We start from the raw sequence: 27,351 nt of genomic DNA on the forward strand, positions 1-27,351 counted from the left end.
TGCGCCTTATGGTACGAAGCGCCTTATGGTCCAAAAAATACGGTACATTAATTGGTAACATGTTCTTTGGAAGAGGGAAAGGTACTATTGGACCAGAAAAATGCAAAAATAAGTACTAATATTTAAAGGAGGAAACTGATACCACTGAATTATAGACCAGAGTCATTAACTAGTACAATTGCCAAAATATGTGAACAAAATATAAAAATACATATACCAACAGCTTTTCCCCATTACAAGGGAGGTAGCCCCCCCCCAAAAAAAAGGCATAAAATCCACTCCCACCCATTCCATCTCCACAAACTCCACTCCCATTTACCCCTCTCCCTCCCTCTTATCTTGGCTCCTCCTGGATGACAGGTCATTCCTGCATTTTGCCCTCTGCCCTGGGTCAGGAACAATGTAGAAAGACACAGCACATCCACGACAAGGCTGCTTCCTCAAATTGGCGACCCTCCCTCTCCTTCCCCTCATGCAGAAAAAGAGAAGACGGGGAGAAATCCCTCCAGGTTGTGTCAAAATATCATTCACACACCCCATCCCCTACTCACTCCCTTTTATCCATCACAGCATCATCCATACACAACCATTCTCCACTCATCCCTATCTTTTTTCTTCACCTTTCCTTCCTCAACAGACATTCCCCTCTTTCCCAATGCCCCTTTTACCCCATCCATCCATCTCATCCTAGGTCGACCCCTCATATTAACTCCTTCCACCTCTGCCTTCCCCACCTTTTTTACTAGTCTTTCTTCACTCATTTTTTCCATGTGTCCAAACCATCCCAATACTCTTTCATCAACGCTATCTCCCAATTCCCCCTCCACCCCTACTCTCCTCCCCACCTCATTTCTCACTCCATCCAGCCCAGCAATCCCCATCATACATCTCAGGCACCTCATTTCAAACACATTCAAACTCCTCTCTTCCTCTGTTTTTGTTCCTTGTTTCTGCCTCATACAGTGCTGTTGGCACAATCACTCCTTCATACAATCTCCTCCCAACATCCACTCCCAAATGTCCACCTCTCACCACACTTTCCAATCCTCCAGTCTCTCTCTCTTAATACTCACTTCCAGTCTACTGTCGCTTTCTCCCCTTGTACATCTCATCACCTTGCTTTTACCAACATTTATCTTCAACTTCCTTTTTTCACACATCTTCCCAAACTCTTGTCACTAACTTCCTCAATCCCTCCTCTGATCCAGCTACAAGCACAGTGTTGTCAGCAAAAAATAGCTGGCTTATCTCCCACTTTTCTCCATTTTTTTAACTATCTCCAATCCCCAACCCACTACCTTTGCATTTACCTCTTGCACCACCCCATCCATGTATAAATTGAACTGCCAGGGTGACATAACACATCCCTGATGAAGTCCCACCTTTACCTCAAACCACTCACTCTCTCCATTTCTAATTCTAACACAAACTCTACTACGCCTGTAAAAACTTTTGACTGCTCTTAACAGTTTTCCTCCTATATATCTGCAATACCTTCCACAGTGCCTTCCTGTCTACCCTGTCATAAGCCTTTTTCCAAATCCATAAAAGACCAACCATAAAAACACCAACCTGTCAACCATCACTGTATTTTTTTTTTTTTTTTCCAGACATCCTGCATGACATCCATCCAATCCAGGTGCCTTACCTGCTCTCATCATCTTAATACCTGCCTTCACTTCATCTTTCCTTATTTTTCCTCCATTTTCCTTACTCAACACAGTCATTTTCTTAGCACTTCCCACTGCAACTACCTTTCTCTCCCTATCTTCCTTCATATTTAGCAACTTCCTAAAATACTCTGCCCATCTTCATCTTACTGACTTCTCTTCTGTTATCATCTCTCCATCACCACCTTTTACCTTTTCTTCTCTACTTGATTTACCTCCTGTTCCTCTCTTAATGTCCTTCCAAAACATCTTTTTATTACTTTCAAAATTTTCTGTCATACTCATACCCCATTTCACATCTGCTCTCCTCTTTGCCACCTTTATCTTATGCTTTACTTCTCTTTTCTTTGTACGTCTCATATAATTCTCTTATCCTATTTTGTAACCAATCTGTGAAAGCTCACTTCTCTTCTACAACCTTTTTTGCTTCCTCATACCACCACTCACTACCCTTTCTTCTATTTCCTCCCATCCTTCTTGTTCTACACACCATCTTTGCACACCTTATGACTCCCTCCTTGAACCATCCCCATTCCTTCTATACTCCTAGTTCTACTCTATTTTTCACTCCTTCCCACTCCTCTCTCAGCTTCTTGTATGCCTTCTCCTTTTCTTTCTCATTTAAGCAGTTTACTCTAAGCACCTCCCTACCCTCTGTCCTTTTCTCCTTTCTCCATCTATCCTCCACTCTCAACTTACCATCCACCAAAAAATGATCTGGTATTCCCCCACTCTCTCCCTTTAGAACATGTACATCCTTTACTCTTCCTGTTATACTCCATTCCATCCACCACCGTCTCCTAAGTGTACTTTTGCTTGATTTTCTTCCTAAGCACTGTATTTGCTATCATCAACTCTCTATACACACCACCATCAACTCTCCACTACAATTTTTCCCTGGAACTCCACACTTCTCAACCACTCCATCTGTTGGTTCATTTCCTACCCTAGCTTTAACATACATATACCAAAGGCTTTTTCCCCCTTACATGGAGGGTAGCCAAAAAGAAAAAGGCATGGAAACCACTCCCACCCATTCTATCCCCTACATATTCCACTCCCCTCCACCCTCCTCCCTCCCTCTTATCTTGGCACCTCCTGGATGATGGGTCATACCTGCAACCTGTCCACTGCCTTGGGTCAGAAGCAGTGTTGCAAGACACAGCACATCCACAGCAAGGCCGCTTCATTAATTTGGCGACCCCCTCTCCATCCCTTCATGCAAAAAAGAAGATGCTGAGCAATCCCTTTGGGCTGCGTCAAATTATTACTCATACATACTTCCTCACCCCCCATCCCCCCACCACTCCCTTTAATGCATCATAGCTCATCCATACACAATCCTTCTCCATTTGCCCCTATCATCTGTCCTCTCCCATCCTTCCTCAACAGAAATGGTCACCCCGAGATCCACGCCGAAGATATTCCTCTCTTTTGTAATGCCCCTTTTACACTATCCATCCATCTCATCCTAGGATGCCCCCTCATATTCACTCCTTCCAACTCTGCCTTCCACACCTCTTTTACTAATCTTTCTTCACTCATTCTTTCCATGTGTCCAAACCATCCCAATATTCTTTCATCAACCCTATCTCCCAATTCCCTTTCCACCCCTGTTCTTCTCCTCACCTCATTTCTCACTCTATCTAGCCTAGTAACCCCTATCATACTTCTCAGACATTTCATCTCAAACACATTCAAACTCCTCTCTTCCTCTCTTATGTTCAATGTTTCTGCCCCGTACAATGCTGTTGGCACAATCACTCCTTCATATAACCGCCTCTTAGCATCCATTCCCAGATGTCTATTTCTCATTACACTTTTTAATCCACCGATGCATTTACTCGCTTCTCTCAAGCTACATTCTACCTCCACCCCCACTCCTCCCTTTCCTGCCACATTTGCACCTAAGTATCTAAAACTATCCAATTCCTCCAGTCTCTTTCCCTTAATGCTCACCTCCAGCCTACTGTCACTCTCTCCCCTTGTACATCTCATCACCTTACTTTTGCCCACATTTATTTTCAGCCTCCTTCTTTCACATACCCTCTCAAACATTGTCACTAATTTCCTCTGATCCTGTTACAAGCGCAGTGTCGTCAGCAAACAACAAGTGGCTTATTTCACACTTTTCTCCATTTTCTTTAACCATCTCCAACCCCTGACCCACCACCCTTGCATTCACCTCTCGCACCACCTCATCCATGTATATATTGAATAGTCAGGGTGACATAACACATCCCTGATGAAGTTCCACCTTCACCTCAAACCATTCACTCTCCATTTCCAATTCTAACACAAGCTCTGCTACTCTCGTAAAAAACTCTTGACTGCTCTTAACAGCTTTCCTCCTATCCCATATATTTGCAGTACCTCCCACAGTGCCTTCCTGTCTACCCTGTCGTAAGCCTTTCCCAAATCCATAAAAGCCCAAAAAACATCCTTACCTTTTCCTGTAGCTTTTTCACATATCTGTCTTACCACAAAAATCTGATCTACACAACCCCTACCTGACCTAAAACCACACTGTTCCTCACCAATTACTCCCTCTGTTCCTCTCCTAATCCTCTCAATCAAGACCCTCCCATAAGCCTTCCCAACTACACTCAACAAACTGATCCCTCTGAAACTATTACACTCACACTTGTTCCCCTTTCCCTTGTAAAGCGGAACTATACAGGCACTCTTCCAGTCCTCTGGTAATCTACCCTCTCTTAAACAAACATTAAATTATCTCACCATCCAGTCCACCATAACTGTACCTCCTCTCTTCAGACATTCTGCATGGCATCCATCCAACCCAGGTGCCTTACCTGGTCTCATCAACTTTATGGCTGATTTCACTTCATCTTTCCCTATTTCTCTTCCATTTTCCTCACTCATCACTCTCATTTTCTTAGCGCTTCCCACTCCAACTACCTTTCCCTACCCTCCTTCACATTTAGCAACTTCCTAAAATACTCTGCCCACCTTCCTCTCACTGCCTTCTTTTCCATTATCATCTCTCCATCAGCACCTTTTACCTTTTCTTCTATACTTGATTCACCTCCTCTTCCTCTTTTAATTTTTTCCAAAACATCTTTTTATTACTTTCAAAACTTTCTGTCATACTCTTACCCCATTTCACATCTGCTCTCCTCTTTGCTTCCTTTATCCTATGCTTAACTTCCCTTCTCTTTACTTTGTACCTCTCATACGAATCCCTCATCCTAATTTGTAGCCAATCTATGAAAGCCTGCTTCTTCTCTTCTACACCCTTCTTTGCTTCCTCATCCCACCACTCACTACCCTTCCTTCTATTTCCTCCCGCTCTGCTTGTTACACACACCATCTTTGCACACCTTATGACTCCCTCCTTGAACCATCCCCATTCCTCCTCCACTCCTAGTTCTACTCTATCCCTCACTCCCTCCCACTCCTCTCTCAGCTTCTTCTTATACTCCTTCTCCTTTTCTTTCTCATAGCTTTAAGGTCTCCCAATACTACTACATTGATATTTGTCCTTAAACCCTCTATGCACTCATTTAAATCCATCCAAAAATCCTCCCTTTCCTCAACACTCTTCTCTCAACCAGGCCTATATGCACTTACACACACACATGAGCTTCCGAACTGTCAACATCTTCTCACTTGACCTCTGTCGACTACAGAAAAAGATGAAAATTCTTAATAGTACAAGGAAAACTGCAGAGCCATCTAGGGGCACCATGCCAAAGTACAACATAAACAGAGGACTTGAAACACCAGCAAGATTTAAACTGTATAATGAAGACTGTTTTTCCAGTTTTGGTAAGTATGAAAGAAGAAATTTGAGTCGAATCTTAGACATGGAAAGGGAAATGAGTAATGATGGAAAATGGTGTGTGAACAAATTCATTGAACTAGGAAAAGGAGATTGTAGAATTAATGGAATGTTTAACCCAAGCTAACAACTAGATATCCAAACTGAAGAAATCAAACTCTGAACTTAGGAACAACTTCAAGATGATAAAAAATTATAGAGGCTGAACTAAAGGAAGAAATATATATGGAGAGAAATGAAAAGTACAGAAAAGGAAGATTGATATACAACAAAATGGACTTTGGAAACATATACATACTTATACCAAGGCTTTTTCCCCCTTACAAGGGAGGTAGCCAAAAAGGAAAAGGCATAAAATCATTCCCACCCATTCCATCCCTGAATACACTCCACACCCCTCCACCCTCCCTCTCATCTTAGCACCTCCTGGATGATGGGTCATCCCTGCACCTTGTCCATTGCCTTGGGTCCCTTTTCCCTGTGGTGGGGGAAAAGAATACTGCCACCAAGTAATTCCACTTGGATCGTAAGAGGCGAGAAGAAAGGGATGGGGATTGGGACTAGGCATCCTTCTCCTTGTAGCCCCACAGGGGACATTCCTAAAAGAAAAAGCAAAGGACTTTGGAAAACTTAAGAAAATTAGAAAAAAAGTACAGCATTGGGATGAAGGAAGCGAAGTGCGATCTCCCCACATGAGGGAAATAATAATAACACAAAAAGAAATAATAGAGCAATTAACAAACCTTGACATTAGGAAATTGCACAACATGGATGGAATTGCAAACTGGATACTAAAAGAATGCAAAGAAGAACTAATGGACAAAATATACATAACAAATTACTCACTCAAAGAAAAAAATACCAAAGGACTGGAAAAATGCCAACATTGTACTAATATATAAAGGAGGGAACAAGGAAGAACCAACTAATTACAGACAATATCACTAACAATCACTGTAGGCAAAATTTGTGAGAAAATTATCAAGAATAGATGGGTAAAACACCTGGAAGAAAACAATATAATAAACCTGAGACATTTTGGATTCAGAAAGAGAAGACCATCTGCTACAAATTTAATCTGATTATAGTCACCCATTATGGTCACCCATTACCAAAAAGAATATAAAGAAAATTGAAAGAATCCAGAGAGCAACCATGAAAATGGCCCCAACACTTTCAAAGTTGTTATATGAAGAGAAACTGGCTAAATTGAAGTTACCAACTTTGGAAAAAGAAGAGAGATAGGCAACCTACTGACCATCTATAGAATCATGAAAGGCATGGAAATACTTGATAGAGAGAACTTACTAAATTGGGACAAGAGGACATGGAAAGAAACTCAAAAATGATAGTTATAGAAGAGATCTGAAGAAAAACAGTTTTCCACACAGAGTGGTGGACACTTGGAACAAACTGGATGAAACAATGGTGTGTGCAAAAACCATACATGAATTTAAGAGCAAACTAAGCACTGCGAGATACAAAGGTAAGATACAACTAGGTAAATACATCTCCCTAGTTTCACCTTCATCCACATTAACCTTGAAGAAACCTCCTTCCACTCCACCACATGCTTACCTATCTCTTCACTTACTAGAATAGCCACCCCTTTTCTCCCTCATCCTCTCTTCACTCCTGAGAACCTCCCAACTACACTCCCAAACTCACACTCACCTCTCTTTTTTAACTTAGTTATGCTCAGTGCCAACACATCCATCTTCTCACAAACATACTGCCTATCTCTTACCTTTTACTCTCATCTGTACCACATCCACACATATTAAAAGACCCAAACCTTAGAGTACTGTTTGGAAAACTCCTCATAGACCCTTTTAGGCCTTTATTCTTTTAGGAATGCCCCCTTTGGGGCTGCAGGAAAAAGGATACCTAGTCCTATCCCAGTCCCATTTTTTGTCGCCTCATATGACCCAAGTGGGAATTCTTGGTGGCAGTATTCTTTTCCCCCACCACAGGGTTAGGCAAAGAAAGGAAATTAATATTCAGAGAAATGGTACAGGACAATAACAAGGGGTGGGGAGACAGCATAATGGAGGGACAGTCGCAGTATAATAAAGTATCATTTCTCTATGAACATAGATTTCCTCTATCACAAACAAAGTGATGTGTGTCTATGATCCATAGGGGTGCGCCATATAGACCCTAAAGTATGAGCTGCTCGCTACTTAGCCACAATAACATGCAGCCAATACCCCAGACAGGGAACTACATACATACATATACATATACCAAGGCTTTTTCTCCCTTACAAGGGGGGTAGCCAAAAAGAAAAAGGTATAAAATCATTCCCACCCATTCCATCCCTGAATACACTCCACACCCCTCCACCCTCCCTCTTATCTTAGCACCTCCTGAATGACGGGTCATCCCTGCACCTTGTCCACTGCCCTGGGTCAGAAACAGTGTCGCAAGACACAGCACATCCACAGCAAGGCCGCTTCATTAAATCAGCGACCCCCCCTCTCCGTCCCCCCATTGCATAAAATGAGAGGACGGGGAGAAATCCCTTCGGGCTGCGTCAAATTTTGCTCACACATGCTACCTCACTCCCCATCCACCCGCCCATTCCACCTCATGCTATCACAACATCATCCATATACAACCATTCTCCATTCACCCCTGTCTTCTGTCCTCTCCCATCCTTACTCAACAGACATTCCCCTCTTCCCCAAAGCCCCCTTCACCCCATCCATCCACCTCATCCTAGGATGTCCCCTCATGTTCACTCCCTCCACATCTGCCTTCCACACCTCTTTTACTAGTCTTTCTTCACTCATTCTTTCCATGTGTCCAAATCATCCTAATATTCTTTCATCAACCCTATCTCCCAGCTCCTTTTCCACCCCTGTTCTCCTCCTCACCTCCTCATTTCTCACTCTATCTAGCCTAGTAACCCCCATCATACTTCTCAGACACCTCATCTCAAACACATTCAAACTCCTTCTCTCTTCTTCTCTTATGTTCCATGTTTCTGCCCCATACAGTGCTGTTGGCACAATCACTCCTTCATACAGTCTCCTCTTAGCATCCATTCCCAAATGTCTATTCCTCATTACACTCTTTAATCCACCAAGGCATTTACTCGCTTCTCTCAATCTACATTCTACCTCCACCTTCACTCCACCTTTTCCTGCCACATTTGCACCCAAGTATCTAAAACTATCCACTTCCTCCAGTCGCTCTCCCTAGATGTCTTAGAAAAAGAAAATTATGTTGGTCTCATGGAGTTTCTGGATAGGTTGTCCATGATATGTTCATGTGTAACTTACTTTTTTTTTTTTTTTTTTTTTTCTTAATTCAGGCTGTAGTGTATGATGAAGCAAGACTGTATGGTACAAGTAGATATATTCCTTAGCACCTTTATCATCACTCATGAAATTATAGTTGACATTTTTAAGATGTATGGGCATACTAAAAGCATGCAAAAATCACATATATGAGTTTGATTAATTACTATATGACATACAGCAATAGAAACAGTTGAACAGTGCCACTTTATATATTATTTCTGTTACTCAAGTGTTTTGATGGAGCTTCAGCAGTCAACTGCACAATACCTATTAAACAAAAACAGTTTTGTTTTCCATCCCATCTCATATTTCATGTGCATATAGATTCAATTTGATCAGATAACAAAGGCCATAAAGTCTGTAAGAGACATTATTTCAACCTTAATAGGTTATTTTGTTGGTATGACTACTAGTACATAAGTTTATTTAAAGTAATATTATCTCTGCTCTGGAATATTATTTGCCTAGCCTCTGTACCATAGCTACCATCCAATCCTGTTTTATTGTGATAGAACACTAATCATTTAACTGCTTTTTAATCCCCAAGCTTGATGACCTCAGTCCAGAAATTGGTCAGGCTGAAATAGCTCTGAAATCCAGGATCTCTGAGCTTCTTGAATATCAGGTACTTGGCCTCACTGGGAAAATGATGATTGTCAAGAGTCCAAAGGAGAACAAGATATATGCTATGAAGGTAGGATTCTTCAGCAGCTGTTAAATATAAATCTGTATATAAGTTATCTCAAGTAACAAAGGGTATAGTACAGTGGCAAGTTAATTCATGGTAGTTTTGTTATCAAGAGACACTTCCAAATGTTAGAAAGGAAAGTACATACAGTATATACTCGTCTATAGGTCGAAATCTTAAGGAATTTTTTTTAGGCCAAAACCTAGGGGTCGACCTATACACAAGTAATAATCTTGTTAGGTTGAAATCCAGACATGACAAGAAAGGCTAGGAAGAACTCTTACCTTTTCTTTAGGTTCAGAAATCAAAATATTTACCTACTAGTTACTACCAGTAAACAATGGGGACATAAAATACACGGTACGTACCAAAACATGTGAAATTCCTTCTAGATATGGTAACCCCATACTGTGGTTTTACCCGTTTGTTAAAATTCTTAGCACAGGCAAGCTTATTATATCATGTGTACTATTATAGTACCCATAGTTGTTTAAAAAAAATAATAAAATGCTGTGATATTCTCAAATTTAGCTTTCTATATGGTACAGGTACTCCTCGTTTAACGACCTACTCGGTTAGCGATGATGCGGAGTTACGACGGGCTTTATGACAGACGTTTAACGTAAATCTCCCAAAGTTACGACGTCGTGTACAATAATTAAGTTGGCTGAGGCAAATTTGTATGATGTTATAATTGAACTTGTACGGTGGATATTAGCTGTGAGGTAAAGTGTTCTGAAGCTTAGGTCTACATTACCATCCTGCAAGCTGCAAAAACTACCTGGGGTACAGTATATACCGGTAGTGGTAACTTTTTAGTTTCGACCATGGGCGCAATATAGCAATAGAAAATTAATTATTAATTTTGTAAATTATAATGTATCAAAGTAATATGCAATTTTGTGAGCGGAAATAAAAAAAAAGGTGCTAAAACAAATTTCGTAAGTAACGAAGTCATGTCGGACGAATGGTACACCATGTTTGTTCTGATAGATGCCGATATCGAAGAAATAAAAGGATGATGAATTCGTCTAACCTAAACTAAACTAACCTGATCTGTGTTTGATAAATCATTACCTGCAAATTAAATGTCATCCGGCTCGTCCTCGTTGTCGTCGTCGTGAGAGACGTTGGCAGACAACAAGATGGCGTTCCAATCCTATGCTACCGACTTCATTCATTAGCATATTTTCTTGTAGCATGGTATTTTTTACTTTCATTTCCGCCCACAAAATTGCATATTACGTTGATACATTTTAATCTACAAAATTAATAATTAATTTTCTATTGCTATATTGCGCCCATGGTCGAAACTAAAAAAAACTACCCCGGTATTCAATATGGAATGTCAGCATACATGGATTTGGTCATATACGGTAATTTTAGGAACCTAACCACCGTAAATAAACAGTAAATAAAGCTTTAATGTACTGTAGAAAAGAGGGAAAATACACGAAAATAAAGATACATGTATTGCTGGACATTGTACATACAGTACATGTATGTATATGTATACACTTTCGCCAACGACCAATTCGGTTAACGACGGCGCGCTGGTCCCAATTGTCGTCGTTAAACGAGGAGTGGTTGTATATATTATTGTTACCATTACCAAAACAATGCATGGATCTCACCATCACGAAAACAAACTGTTCAATATTGCCAACTTGTTACTGTTACCAGATATTTTACCATAGGGTAGCAGAAAAAATGTAAGGCACATTTTTTTTTTTTTTTTTTTTTTTTTTTTTTTTTTTTTTTTTTTTTTTTTTATTATTGACGGATACAAAAGATTTTGTGCATTAAATGTAAACATAATTTTTTTGTATTAACTGTGATGCAAAAGAAAAGTACATATTCTCTAAGTGAAACAATATCATATCCATAAATATGGTACCCTACATACGGTACCGCTATAAGGACCTGCGCGATTTCAAGTTTACCGGGTATTAATGGAGATGCATAATTTTTTTTTTTTTATAAATCTAAAATATTAACTTTGTCAATTAAAATTTAAGCAAAAGAAAAACATTCTCTAATTGAATTGACAGTGACACATGGTATAATCCTATATAATTTAAATAAAATCCACCAAAATCGTTTTCCTTGCTGTCGTCATCTTCACCACCAAACAGCTCCTCCCACTCACTGCTGTGTAGAGTATCGTCATACGGATCAACTTCATCAGCCATAGGAACATCAACATTATCTTCCTCCTCCACATTATCATTAACCTGATCATCCCACAGCAAGTCATCTTCAGATCCATCAAGAGCATTCTGTTGTATGGTCTTGTCCAACATATGGTTTGGGTTAAGATAAAGTGATGGTAACGTGGTTGGTAGTTTGAGCGGCGTTTCGGAGGCTTAAAGATAAACGCGGCGGAGCAGCGTAGCTCTGTCTCTCTGTGGTCTTCCTTCGTCTTTATTTTGTGACAGGAGATGTTTATATACATGGCTCATGGTTAGGTTGCCGACGAGATATTATTTATTTACAAGATGCTGCTTTTAGCAAATATTAGAGATCAGGATAGGTTTTAAATACTTTACAATTTGCATATACATATATACAATGTATTACAGTTGTCGAGGTTTGGACAGGATTTACATATTCGTAGGAATATATAATTTGGATCAAATGGTAATTGCTTGGCTTGGTGGCAATCCTTTGGGTTGGTGAGGTGGTGGATGAAGATCTAGGAGATTTTGGTGGTAGATTACGTCTTCTAGGAGGTCTAGACGTTAACAGTTGCTCGGCATACGCTACCAGTGTCCCTCCACACGACACCTTGAGATTTGAGATCCACATAGCTTGGTGCATGAACTGTTAAGGAGATAGAAGAAAGAGGGGTGTGCCTAGGTGAAGGGGTTGACCTTCCCTGAGTGGCAATGGTGATCTGCACAGATAGAAGGGAGATACCCAGTACTTGGTTATGGCATGATAAAATGAACATGAATGATAAATATTGGTTTTGGAAATAGATGCCTGGATTTTTGTTGGGGCTAAAGAAACTTGTACAATTCTATTTCTGAGGCTATAGCGAGGTGTAGTGATCGGTGGAGTGGTAGAGGTGTTTGTGGCTAGAGTCTCGGTCGTGTGTGTTGGTTGTAGTATGGGCGGGGATGGAATGTCATCCATGTTGAGACCTCTGGGAACTAGTTTTATATGATCTAAATGTAGGATAGCCTCTGTGAGTTCGCGTAAGTTGAGAGCTTTGATCTTATTGTGCGGAAGTATGTCGGTGACCCGGAATGGACCATGGAATTTGGGTGCAAGTTTTGATGTGGGTTGGTGGTTGGTGTTGTATATAATGTCACCTACAGAAACATTGCAATCTCTGGAGTGGACGTTCTTCAACCTAATCATATCTGTTTTTGAGAGAGTCAGTGACTCATGTACTCTCTTGAAAAGAGTGTTGAAATTATTGAGAGTTACCTTGACAAAATCGTTGAAATCATACACAGGGGGGGTTTCTGAAGTGAGTAGGTCATACGGCATTTTCTTATCAGACCCGAACAAAACAAAATGGGGTGATTCCGAGATTGATCTATTGATTGCGCTGTTGATGCAGGCTTGTATCATGGGTATGTGTTTGTCCCAAGATGCATGTATGTCTGTGGCAAGGTGTCTGAGAATATTGAGTATCTTCCGATTTTGTCGTTCAACGAGTCCATTTGAGCTGGGGTGGTATGGTGTGGTGTTACACTTTGTAATGTTGAACTGTTGGCAGATATTTGTGAGAATGTAATTATTGAATTCAGTGCCGTTGTCTGAGATTAGTGTTTTTGGTGTGGTGTATGGGCAGATGATGTTGTTGATAATTGTCTGAGCTACACTTTTTGCTGTCTTGTCTGCTAAAGGAGAGAGGATGCAGAACCGAGAGAAATGGTCAATGCATACGAAAAGGTACTGGTTTCCATTGAGAGTGATTGGAAGCTTGAGTAAGTCAATGGCAATGGTTTCAAAGGGTCTGGAAGGTGTTGGGTAATTGTGTATTGGTACTTGACCGCTAATATGACCTTTATGAGTTATACATGAGTGGCATGCGTCTATGTATGTGTGTATGTCTTTACACATGGTGGGCCAAAAGTACTTTAACCTTGCTTGCGAGAGGCACTTGTCCTTCCCGCAGTGTCCTGCTAATGGAGAATCATGTAGTATTTTGAGAACTTCCGGAACAAGACTTGTGGGAACTACTAATTGTGTAACCATGCGGTTTGGTTCGCTTTTGTTTGTGAGCAGTGTGGTGTGGTAGAGAACCTAGTCTATGAGAGAGTAGTTGTCTATGTTGGGAGGAAAATCATCTATGTTTGTGGTGTCACCTGAATTTAGATAGTGTATGATTCTTTTCCATAGGGGGTCTGTCGCTTGAGCGGCAATGATACATTCTCGCGTAATGTCAAGTGGCTCTGCTGCTTGACATATTGTTGCTACGTTTCTACTAAGGGCGTCAGCGACATAGTTTGCACGGCCCTGGACGTAGTGGAAGGTAGGCATAAATTCCTGAATCGTGAGGAACCATCTGGCTAGTTTTCCAGTTAGGTTCTTGCCTTTGAAGAGGTGTAGAATGGGTTGATGATCTGTGTGTACATGTATTTCATATCTTAGAATGATGTCTTTAAAATGTTTGAGGGCATATATGATTGCGAGCGCTTCAATTTCAGTGACAGAGTAGTTTTGTTTGTGCTTGTTTAATGCGCGGCTGGCGTATGCTATAGGTCTAAGTTTAGAGTCGTGTTGTTGCATTAGTACTGTGCCAAGGCCTTTGTATGAAGCATCTGTACATATTGTGAAGGGTTTAGAGAAGTTTGGGAATGCCAGAACCGGGGCTGTTGTGAGTGCTTGTTTGAGCTTGTGGAAAGCAGTGTTGTGTTCAGACATCCAGTTAAAAGGAGTATCTTTCTTGAGAAAGGCTGTTAATGGAGCTGTCATGTGAGCATAGCCTTCGATAAAACGTCTGTAAAAACCTGAGAGTCCTAGAAATGATTTTACGTGTTCTGTAGAGTTAGGGGTTGGAAATTCTAGAACAGCCTTAACCTTGTCCTGAGAAGTAATGACACTGTGTGAGTTTATGAAGTGTCCTAGGAACCTTATTTCCTTTTTGAGGAAGGAGCATTTTTTGAGTTTTAGGCCTGCTGCGGCTAATCTTGAGAAGACAGTTTGAAGTGTGGAAAGGTGTTCTGTGAGTGACCGTGAGGCAATGATAATGTCGTCAAGATATATGAAGACAGTCTTTCCTATAAGACCTTCTAGGACCTTGAACATAAGTCTTGTGAAAACAGAGGGAGCAGAGAAGAGTCCCATGGCCAACCTTTTGAAGTGGTAATGGCCCGTATTGGAACTGAAGGCTGTTAGTGGTTTTGATTCGTCATCTAGAGGTATTTGGAAATACCCTGACATAAGGTCGAGAGTAGAGAAGACCGTGTTGTGTTCGCCTATGGAGTAGATTGTGTCTTGGAGATGAGGAATAGGGTGCCGTTCGGGAATGGTGAGTTTATTTAGCTCACGGAAATCAACAACAGGGTGAAAGGAGCCGTCGTGTTTTGGAACGACAAAGAGAGGAAAATTCCAGGGAGATAGGCTGTGTTCAATGATGCCTTGGTCGAGCATGTCTGCAATGATGTTGTCAACAATGTTTCTTTTACTGTGAGGAAGACGGTAAGTGGGTATGTACCATGGTTTTGCATTCTGTTGAAGTGGTATATGATGTTGTATGATGTCTGTGAGACCTAATGGTTCACCTGGGAGTGCAATTGTGTGCCTGTACGTGTTCATGAGTGTTAGGAGATCTGCTCGTGCTTCAGGAAAATCTACATCGTTAATGTGTGTTGCGTTGATGGTTTCCTGTGTGTTCTGTTCTCCGTTGTTGATGGCGCGTACGTGTTGTATGTTGTCATGCTCGATTACGTGTACTAGGGCGGGATACACTGTAAAATCACAAATGTTTGTTCCTTTGTTCATCTGAAGAGGGGCATTGGTATTATTTGCAACTATGATTGTTGTGTGTCCTTTGCTCGATGTGTGAGATAGGGCGGATAAGAGAGATACACCAGATACACAGCAAGTGTCTGTGATGCAAAGAACATCTGAGTCGGGAGCTTTGAAGATACGAACTTTGAGTTTCGTGTACTCGTGTGGATAGAGTGTTTTGTCAGTGATTACAACCGCGTGAGAGTTCGTGAGAGAGATCTGTGAGATGGTAGTGTATTGTGGTGATATTTCCTGGATGTTAGTGAAAACATCATGTTTCTTGTGGTTGCGAGTTGACTTTGACATGCACGCTGACAGTTTACGCCTATTCCGTTTGTGTTGTGAGCTACGAGGGTGAGCGAATGGGGTGGGCGTGTCTGTTACACTAGTGGGCGTGTCTGTTACAAGTGTCACCTTTTCTGTTTTGTCGATGTTTTGTTTAGTTGGTGTTGTTGTTGTTGTTGCATGCTGTTGCTCGATCATATGCAAGTGTTTGACATGCATGTTTGCTGTGTTTGCATGCGTGTTGGCTGTATTTAGAGCCGTTATGAAGTGATTATTGAAACCCATGCCGTTTTGAGCAGGATAGATGATGATGCGATTTCTTTGCATCCATGTCAAACCTATAAGAATATCTGTGGGAAATACTACTTCCACTATGTATACTGTTGTTGTAATGGGAGGACAGTTGGCATGCAGGGAGATGTCTAGTTCGGTTTTTCTTATGATGGGAAAGGGAACTCCGTCTACATTTTGTAACGTGATATCTGTTGGTTCTATAACTGTTACTCTGCAGTGTCTGAACCGAAATTGGTCGAAAGAAACCTTTGACATTGTATCAACTGGGATCCTGTGTCCAGAAAGAGTAGTTGTGGAAGGTTGTTGACCGTGGCCTGAAATGTCATAGCAGACGGGGATGATCGAGAGTCAGCCATCGTGAGAATCGGTAGTGGGGGGTTTGATTCTGTCTCGTGAGGTCGTGTGTTTTGTTCACCTTGAGACGATAGTCATACCGTGTTTTGTTTGTTTGTGTTTCCGCCAGTCGGGTGTTGGGGAGACGCGTAGGTTTGTGATTGTAAGATGCGACATTGTGTTGTGTCGTGAAAAGCTGGTCCGTGATATGAGCAGTAGCTAGTTGGTTGTCTGTAATAAGATCTGTTTGTGCTATGTCCTGGTATGTTGCATATTTTGCAGAAGAATGGTCTCCTAGATTGTGAACGCTGTCGTGATCTTGTGCGTGATATTTGTCTACCTCTAGTGTGATGTTCGTGTGACATGGGTCTACCTCTAGTGTGATGTTCTTGTGAGATTTTTGCTACTGTGGGAGTGGGTGGGGGTGTGAGTGTGTGTGTGAGGGGGATTTGTTGTTGTTGAATTTGTGTTTTTGTCGTTGACGTGTCCGAAAATTTTCTAGAGAAGTCAACGAGTGTTGTGTCTGGATCAAAAGGAATGTTTTCTATTTTCTTCAGTGTTTCTGGGTGAAGGCGCGAGATCAGTTTTATGTAGCCAAATAATGAGAGTACGTGATCTAGGCTGATTGTGTTATTTGTAACCCAAGGTGAAGAAATGAGTGCGTCTTTTAGTTCTTCCTTGAACTGACTCGCCTCCCTGACTGCTCTTTCTTTGGTGAGATAAGGGTGTGTGTTAAAGTTTGTTCCGAGTGTGTAGAAGGGAGAGAGAGAGCCTAACTGTTCATATGGGGCGAAAGATTTCTTGAACTCATCAACGAAATTTTGGAAAGTCTGTGACTGTTGGAATGCGTCTGATTGTATGATGTCGCTTGCTAAGGTGTCGTTGAAGTCGATGCGACTAAAAGGACCGCGATTTTAGTCATATCGTCTTGCATGTGTGTGCGTTGTATTTCCGAACGGACGTCATCTAACAGAGTGTGGATGGCGATGTTTGTCCCGTTGAACTTGGGAAGAGTATTGTCATGCTGAAGGAGTGTTAGTAGATTTGTTGCGGAACGTTGCATGTGTGGTTGAGCGATGGTTGGGTTTGTGTTTTCATTCGGCGAGGACTGTGTGGTATTTTCGTTTGGTGCTGCCATTTTGGAATGAGTGTTGTAATGGTGTGAAACGTTGGACTGTGAATGGGTCATGCACACTTTTGTACAAAAAGGAAAAAAATCACTGAAAAAATTTAAGGCTTTGCAAAAATAGGAAAAAAAAATCACTGGATGGCCTTCACTCGAACTCACACAACAATTTAGAGTTACACCTAGCCCCAATAAAAGTACAAGCATCTACTTACAGTGCTGATGGGTATGATGCGATGGTGAAGGGTTCACAAGAGGTGGAAGTTGAACAGTTCTATGGAATTTGGTGCGATGGTGCAGATCTGGAAATATTGAAAAGAATGAGAAGGGTGACAAATGGGTTAGTTCGTGTGTGGAATTTGTTCAGTTTTGAAAGGTGTCGGCCCGACTTTCGGACGTGAGAGCGATACTTCCTTGAGGTGTTGACTGATGCTGATGAGCTGCTCACAGCGAGGGAGATGGGCTTTTGTCTTATTGCCGGCTGCTGGGCTGGGTCGCTGGGATGAACTTGTCCTGTGCGTTGGGCTAGCTCACACAGCGAGGGAGATGGCTTGTGAGCTTTTGTCCGCTTTCGCTGGGTTGGTCGCACAGCGAAGTTGATGGCTTGTGAGCTTTTGTCCGCTTTCGCTGGGTTGGTCACACAGTGAAGTTGATGGCTTGTGAGCTTTTGTCCGCTTTCGCTGGGTAGGGCTCACAGCAAGTTGATGGGCTTGCTGGCACTTTGTAGGTTGCACAGCGTTCCTGCTCTGGGATCTTGTGCTTGCTGATTTTGCTTGTTGATCCGACTTGCTGCTTCCAGATATGATGTATCCCACACTGCCTCCAGATATGTTGTATCCCACACTACCGACCAGATATGTTGAATCCCACCGCTGGTACCAGATATGTTGTATGGTCTTGTCCAACATATGGTTTGGGTTAAGATAAAGTGATGGTAACGTGGTTGGTAGTTTGAGCGGTATTTCGGAGGCTTAAAGATAAACGCGGCGGAGCAGCGTAGCTCTGTCTCTCTGTGGTCTTCCTTCATCTTTATTTTGTGACAGGAGATGTTTATATACATGGCTCGTGGCTAGGTTGCCGACGAGAGATATTATTTATTTACAAGATGCTGTTTTAGCAAATATTAGAGATCAGGATAGGTTTTAAATACTTTACAATTTGCATATACATATATACAATGTATTACAGTTGTCCGAGGTTTGGACAGGATGGACATATCCGTAGGAATATATAATTTGGATCAAATTGTAATTGCTTGGCTTGGTGGCAATCCTTGGTGAGGCGTTTATATCTGCCTCCAGCTGCGGTGAGGTCCTGTCCTGGACAATAGCAACTTGACCCGGGACGACCAGGTGTGTGGAAAAGTCAGATCGAGTACCAGTCTACTCCACTGTGCACCAGATGCATCTTATGCGTGCTGGTAGAATAAGCAGAGGTGGTAGATGAAGATCTAGGAGATTTTGGTGGTAGATTACGTCTTCTAGGAGGTCTAGACGTTAACAATTCGAAATCCCACATTTCTTAAAAGATTTCACCACAATTTCTGGTTTGATTTCATCCCATGTCTCTACAATCCATTCACACATTTGCTAGTGCTGGAGCTTGTATGTTGCCTCCCTTTGTATAAGTTTTCTCTCCTTCTATCATCCAGTTGTTCCACTTCACTCGCATTGCAACTTTGAGTGGTTTGTTTATGCAAACATCTAAAGGTTGAACAAGACCTTTAGATGACAAGACCTCTTCACTCCGGGGCACATCGCACGTCTGGCAACATTAGCTGCCCGATGTGGGATGTTGCGTCATAATAATCGCATTATAAAAAATAAAGTCAGTGCTCAATCGTTCGTTCTCTTTCACCTGTGAATTTTGATAACCATAGAAAATTGATGAAGCCAGTTTAGAGAGAATGGAAATTATGTAGGTATCACTACAATAAATATAATCAAGATGGCGACATCGGCATCATTGAGTACCCACTTGCTCCTCATGCCGCCTACGTAGGCGTCACCGTATGGAAGTGGTTAAGCCACCAGGAATCACAGCTACATCAGTGTTTTCCTTCCTAATTGCATCAGTAACACCGTCAACAAGGTGAGACCGAAACATATCCCACACAAGAAGACTTTTTCTTTGCACAGTCCCCCTGGTCGTAAGTTCCAGACTTTTTCCCGCCATATTTGTATGCCTGCTTTGTCCATCCATCCTTTCTCGTGTACATGAATGATAACGCCTTTTGGAAACTTTTGTTTTGGGAGCGTTTTCCTCTTAAATATCACCATAGGCATCAGCTTTGTGCCGTCTGCCATACATCGTGTCCAGTAGTTTTAATTAAAATTGTTTTTTCACCAACATTACTCACTGTTCGACTGACTGGCATATCAAAATTCATGGGTGTTTCATCCATGTTTCCAATGCATGAAAGTTTATAAGCATTCTTCTTCCAGTGTTTGATTACGAACCTATGAAATGAAATTAACTTTTCATCCAGTTCATGCAGAAGTCGCTGTGATATTTTCATTTTCTGTCTTAGCACAAAATTGTTTCTCTTCATAAATCTTGTACACCAACCATGGCTTGCCTTAAAATTTGTGATCCCTTGTTTCCTTGCTAATTTTAAGGCAAAAATTCTAATCGATCCTTGGGAAACAGCATATCCATTCTGTCGGTTTTCACTAACAAACTTTGCCACTTCAACTTCCAACTGTGGCCACTTGTTACACTTTCCTCTGTTAGCACACTTATTTTTTGGGATTTGCTTAAGTTTTGCAGAGAGCTTCCTTCAGTCTCTAACATTCTTTTCGGATACACCAAATTTCCTTGCTGCTGCACAGTTGTTGGTAAGTTCTGCATCTTCAATCACTTGGAGCTTGAACTTTGCTGTGAACTTGTTTCTTTTCGAGTCCATGCTGACAGAGAACATGGGTCTGGTGTGTCTACTTTGTAACAAGACCCATTTTAACCCCTTGAATACGATGATGCCTACGTAGGCGTCATGAAACGTATATATGAGGATGCCAGCGATGGTTTCCTGACTATATTTATTTTGTAGTTGTAGCTGAGTGACCCTCTTATTCTGTGAATAGGCTTGGTCATTTTTTCAGTGGTTACAAACATTCTGGGTGAAAGGGAACAATCGTATCAGCTGTAACTTTATATCTTATAATTCGTGTATTGTGATGCATCATCGTGCGTCAGGCAGCTAATGTGCGCGCGAATATCTGACTTGTATTGAAGAGGTTAAAATACCAACAGTAGCCTGCTATAGGTCACTCCCAGTGGCGTCAGGTCAGTCACGCACAGTTGAGATTACAAGACTACTCTGAGACACTGTTGGTTAAAATTGTTTCTAATGAAACACGCCTAGCCAGTTTATTCCGTATACCGTACATTACTTGGTCATCTGATGAGTTAAACACCATATGAGGATGGAGCCTTTATTAGTACAACGTTTCGCTTATTGCAGCTTTTTCAAGTACAAGTTGAGATGCATATGCTTGAGATTAAATAAGGGGAAAGGAGGGAACGGGGAGAGAAAAGAAGTAGGGGGGGAAGGAAGAGGAGGAGGAGGAGAGAGATTGAACACTGGGAAAGGTTGAGAATGCTGGCCCAAACGTCCATGGGCGAAATGTTCACAAAGGGTGGTTTAACCCCTTCCATACGGTGCCGCACACGTAGGCGTCATGAGGAGCAAGTGGATTCGCGACGCTGCCATATCGCCGTCTTGATTATATTTATTGTAGTCGCCCCTGTGTTTTTACATTCTCCCAAATGCGCCCTGAATCCCATTCTCTGTGGTTTTCAAAATTCGCGGGTGAAAGAGAGAACGATCGATATAAGCGGCGACTATATTTTATGATGCGAATATTATTACGTTACGTCATACGGCTAGCATTGGCTGCTGCCCGCGAGATTTAAGTCCCGTACTGAAGTGGTTAAATATTTTTGACAATTTTGCCGGCCATGGGTATTAGGGGAATTATGTGGGGCGAGATGTCAGGTTGGTGGCAATGTCGCTGGTTGGCAACATGAGATGTCTTGTTGTGCTGTCCTGCCAACCAGCAACGTTGCCACCAACCTGACACATATTTTAAGAACCACCAATTTGGAAGTAGTATGCCAGACAAGCAGGACGATAAAAGACATCACGAAGACGAAAATGCACAACAACCAAACACCGGGCACCAAAGCTGGTGTTTATCGTATTCCGTGTTCAGGATGTGATCAAGTTTACATCGGAGAAACGTCACGCGACCTGAATACATGAATATGTGAACACCGTTATGACATCAGGCATGATGTCACCACCAATGCATGTGTGACAGATAGAAACAAGGAAAACCATCTTATGGACTGGAAGAATGCAGAGCTGCTGATACGAGAACCAGACAAAATCCGCAGGAAGTGTTTAGAAGCAGCGATCATTCAAGGAATGAACACTATTGAACAAAATAGGGGCATGTTCAACATCTCGCCGCACATAATTCCCCTAATACCCATGGCCAGCAAAAAAAATTAAAATATTTAAACCACCCTTTGTGAACATTTTGCACACGGACGTTTGGCCCAGCATTCTCAACCTTTCCCAGTGTTCAATCCCCCTCCTCCTCTCCTCCTCCTCTTCTCCCTTCCCCCCTACTTCTTTTCTCTCCCCGTTCCCTCCTTTCCCCTTATTTAATCTCAAGCATATGTATCTCAACTTGTACTTGAAAAGGCTGTAATAAGCGAAACATCGTACAAATAAAGGCTCCGTCCTCATATGGTGTTTAACTCATCAGTCTTGTCGGCAACTGCTACTTTAATGAAAAAAGAAACTTAGTAATCTGTTCAAGTTTTTCACTCTGCTGAAATGGCAACTTCAGTGAAACTTATTAAATATTAAAATCAGTGAACTTGAAAAAAACATAAACCAAAATACATCAGAATTAATGAAGCGAAAAAACCATAATAATCAATTGATATACCAGGCAAGCCATGCCACTTGAAAGCATTAAGACAGTGGAATGCTCACAGCACCAAAACAAAAACAAGCCACTCGACCTATACACGAGGTATATGGAAAATTCCAGATTTTTTTGCCAAAAATGGGGGGTTGACCTTTACACGAAATCGACCTATAGACGAGTATATACGATAGTATGAGTAAATTTGTCAAATAGAATATTTTGCAGTTGATAGTAAAATGTGACATGGTATCAAACTTACAATATCAGTATTTGGTTAAGTATCTGAAAATTCGCCTCCATTATTGAGATAATTTATATTTTTTGGTATTCATATTTCAGTCCTAGTATTCATCCATTTAAGAAAAATAACTTCTTAGTAGATAGACACTGAAGAGTAACCCAAAACAATAAAGTATATAGGACTAAATAGCTGTATAACCAACAGGAAGGAATACTCTTCTATGATTTTTAACCATTTTTCAAACAATCTCCAAACACCAGATCCATAATGTAATACTAAAGTACTCACCTATGTTGATGACCTGACATCTTGAATACACCATTGCAACTACAAAATATCAGCAAAGAACACCAAAGCTTACACTGACAAACTAGAGCAATGGGTTATAGATGATAAAATGGAACCATACCCCAAAAATTATCAGTAACATTACTCATCCCATCTCACCTGACTCACCATCCCACTGCCATGCAGTGGAATGTGATAAAACCCTGGTAGGGTAAAGCTCTGTCAGTTGTGGCATGCTGTTGTTTTTTTAGGCCAATGTTGGATTGCCTCCCTGCCTGGCCAGGACTATCAGGAACTAACACTAGAAGCTCACAGCAGGTCCTGAGAATTGAACTCTTGACCACATGCTCATGAGTTCAACACAGTGCCCATCCATCTATGTACCATGTTCTTTTTACCGTGTATATAGGAGGTAGCCAGTCAAGGCATGCACCCACTACCACCCATTCCACTTCCATCCACCAGCCTTGTTTCCCTCTCATATTAACTCCTTATGGATGAATGGTCATCTATGTCTCCTGCCCACTGTTGAAAAAATATATATATATATAAATGTATATATATGTATATATATGTATAAATATATATATATGTATATATATATATATATATATATATATATATATATATATATATATATTAGACCTCACTTTTGACACCCATATGGCCTTCAATTTGCATGTAAAAAAAAAATTAATTGTAAAAAAATCTGAAAGTAAAATCAACAAGAAAATGAACATACTAAAATGAATTGCAACCATGGTCTTTGGACAGCAGAAGGAAACTCTAATATCAGTCTACAAACAGTTCAAGAAAACATTACTTGAATACATCATGGTTTCCAGGTCAGCAAAACAAACATAGACACCTCACAAACTATACAAAATAAAGCATTGAGAATAATAGGATCTGCCAAACCCACCCTAATAGAATACCTGCATTCAGAAACCACAATTCTCCCAATAGAATATCACATAAATGTGATAGGCCCACAGTTCTATGCTAGAGTGCCCCAATCCCACTCATTGATCTCATTACACTACACAAGTAAAACCAGCAGAATGTAACAAAAAAGCTACTCTAGCAACATACTAGACAAACATTTACAGCAATCTACCACCAGCACCACACAATATATCCACACAAAAACACATTCATACCCAGGTAACAAACCAAGCTGTTCAAAACAGACCACCAAACTCAATAATCTTTCCCTCCCCCCACTATTCCTAATAGCAGTCCCACAGAAAAATCCCTCTGAAGACAAGCAGAAACCATTCTAGCACACTTGCGTTCTGGACACTATCCAGCTTTTAAACAGTACCAACACAGAATAGGCCTGGCTACAAAATCAAACTGCTGTATGTGCAACACTCACACAGAGGACACAAAATTCCTTATCCTAAACTACATACCTACATAAACCAAGGGCTTTTCCCCCTTACAAGGGAGGTAGCCAAAATCAAAAGGCATAATTCTACTGCCACCTATTTCATCCCCACCCATTCCACCCCTATTCACCACCCGTCATCACCCTCTCATCATGGCTCCTCCTGGATGACAGGTCATCCCTTCATCTCACCCATTGCCCTGGGTCAGAACCAATGTAATAAGACAGCATATCCACAGCAAGGCTGCTTCATTTAATTGGTGACCCCCCTTATGTAGTAACATTGAAGATGGGAAGTAATCCCTTTGGGTAGCATCAAAATATCATTCACACAATATTTGGATTAAAAACAGAAACAAAAAACAGGTAGGAGGAATCATTTTCTTGGCCAAGAAAAACTTAAATGTGACAAAGATTACTGAGGGTAAAAACAATATAGAAATGATCATGATAAAAGTCAAAGACTTGGGACATGAAAAGTAGTCTGTGGTGATTTATGTGCCCCCAAAAATGAGCTCTTGGAAAGAGAACGAACATGTGAAAATGCTAGAAGAAACAAGGCATTCATTAAACAAGATACTAAAGGGCGGAGGTAACCTGGTAATTATGGGGGATTTTAACTGCAAAGAAATTTGTTGGGAGGAAATGACAGTGAAGGGTGGAGAGGATCTGTGGGGTAATGTATTGCTGGAAATGACCATGGAATATACATTGTATATTCCATGGTCATTTCCAGTAATACAAGAGAGGGTGTACATTAAATGCTGGTTCAACAGAAGATGCAGTGAGGCAAAAGATAGAAGAGACAGCTTGGAAAAGATGGAGAAAAGATAAAAAACCTGGAAAATGGCAAATATAAATATAAACTATAGAAATGAGTATGTAAAAGTGTGAAGAGAGAAAAAAAGGAACTATGAAAAAGACATTATAGAAAAATGCAAAGAGCAACCCAAACTATTCTATAGATATGTGAATGGTAAACTTGGAAATAAACAGGAAATTATGAAACTATGCCAAGGAAATGCAGAATATACAGAAGATCTAGAAATGGCCAAAGTCATGTATAATCACTTCAAGTCAGTTTTCACTAGAGAGAAGGTACAGTATTGGGACAAAGGAAGCAAAGTGTGATCCCCCATGAGCAAAATATTAACAACACAAAAGAAATAATGGAACAATTAACAAACCTTGATGTTAGGAAATCACATGGCCTGGATGGAATTGGAAACTGGATACTAAAAGAATGCAAAGAAGAACTAATGGACAAAATATATAACATAATAAGTTGCTCACTTAAAGAAGGAAAAATATCAAAAGACTGGAAAAATGCCAGTGTTGAACCAGTATATAAATGAGGAAACAAGGAAGAACCAACTAATTACAGACCAGTCTCACTAACAAGCACTATAGCCAAAATTTGTGAGAAAATTATCGAGAATAGATAGGTAAAACACCTGGAAGAAAATGATATAATAAACCCAAGACAATTTGGGTTCAGACAGGGAAGATCATGTACCACAGATTTAATTTATTTTAACTCAAGACTAATAGATATAATACAAGAAAGGGATGGATGGGCTGATTGTGCTTTCTTGGACTTACAAAAAGCCTCGACAAGGTACCACACAAAAAAAAATATTTTAAAAAATATTAGAAAACATAGGGATACAAGGCAACCTACTAAATTGGATGGAGTACTTCCTGAATGGTAGAAAGATGAGAGTAGTACTTGGAGAAAAATATTCAGGTTGGAAGGAGGTAATTAGTGGAGTTCTGCAAGGATCTGTATTGGCTCCAATAATGTTTGTTTTTTAAGTGAATGACATGGATGATGATGTGGAATGTTACCTGAGCTTCTTTGCAGATGATGCTAAATTGTTGAGGAAAGTAAAAACTGAAACAGATTGTGAATCATTACAGGGAGACCTGAACAAGGTTTGGAAATGGAGTCAGAAATGGGAAGTGGACTTCAACATTAACCTCTTCACTCTGGGGCACATCGCACGTCTGGCAGCATTAGCTGTCCGACGTGCGATGTTGTGTCATAGTAATCGCATTATAAAAAATAAAGTCACTACTCAATCGCTTGTTCTCTTTCACCCGTGAATTTTGATATCCATAGAAAATATGATGAAGCCAGTTTAGAGAGAATGAGGGTCACGCAGGTACGACTACAATAAATATAATCAAGACGCCGACGTCGGCATCATCGCATACCCACTTGCTCCTCATGACGCCTATGTAGGCGTCACCGTATGGAAGTGGTTAAGAAGTGTAGCATAATGGGAGTTTGGAAAAAGTAAAAATAGAATATCAGGACAATGTAAAATTGGAACTAAGGAGGTAAAGAAAGTGGGATCTGAAAAAGATCTGGAAGTAATTATCTCAAACGACTTGTCCCCTGATAAATAAACAAAATTGTTGGAGAATCCTATAACTTGCAAAGATCATTAAAAGTGGCAAAGAAATTATTAAAAAGAAATTATTAAAAAAACATTGCTTAAAAGTGGCAGTTTGCCGACAAGATTGACGAGATAAACACCATATGAGGACGGAGCCTTTATTTGTACGACGTTTCGCTTATTACAGCTTTTTCAAGTACAAGTTGAGATACAAATGCTTGAGATTAAATAAGGGGAAAGGAGGGAACGGGGAGAGAAAAGGGGGGGGAGGAAGAGGAGGAGGAGGAGAAGGGGGGGGGATTGGACACTGGGAAAGGATGAGAATGCTGGCCCAAACGTCCGTGGGCGAAATGTCCACAAAGGGTGGTTTAGATATTTAATATTTTGCTGGCCATGGGTATTAGGGGAATAATGTAAGGCGAGATGTTAAACATGCCCCTATTTTGTTCAATAGTGTTCGTTCCTTGAATGATTGCTGCTTCTAAACACTTCCTGCGGATTTTGTCTGGTTCCCGTATCAGCAGCTCTGCATTCCTCCAGTCCATAAGATGGTTTTCCTTGTTTCTATGTGTCACACATGCATTGGTGGTGACATCATGCCTGACGTCGTA

The 27,351-nt window shown here is 40.9% G+C and overlaps 1 protein-coding gene across 2 annotated transcripts in view; it reads left to right on the plus strand.

Moving 5' to 3' along the window:
• Positions 1 to 27,351, plus strand: part of LOC143033487 (ribosomal protein S6 kinase delta-1-like) — a 329,868-nt gene that overhangs the window by 184,096 nt on the left and 118,421 nt on the right. For both annotated transcript variants that reach the window (XM_076198986.1, XM_076198987.1), the window contains one exon: positions 9,328 to 9,474. In XM_076198986.1, coding sequence (XP_076055101.1) covers positions 9,328 to 9,474 — 147 coding nt within the window. The remainder of the gene's footprint in view (positions 1 to 9,327; positions 9,475 to 27,351) is intronic.

This window comes from Oratosquilla oratoria, chromosome 15 (genome assembly GCF_046742065.1).
Source record: "Oratosquilla oratoria isolate Oo_2021 chromosome 15, ASM4674206v1, whole genome shotgun sequence".
Taxonomy (NCBI): Eukaryota; Metazoa; Arthropoda; class Malacostraca; order Stomatopoda; family Squillidae; genus Oratosquilla; species Oratosquilla oratoria.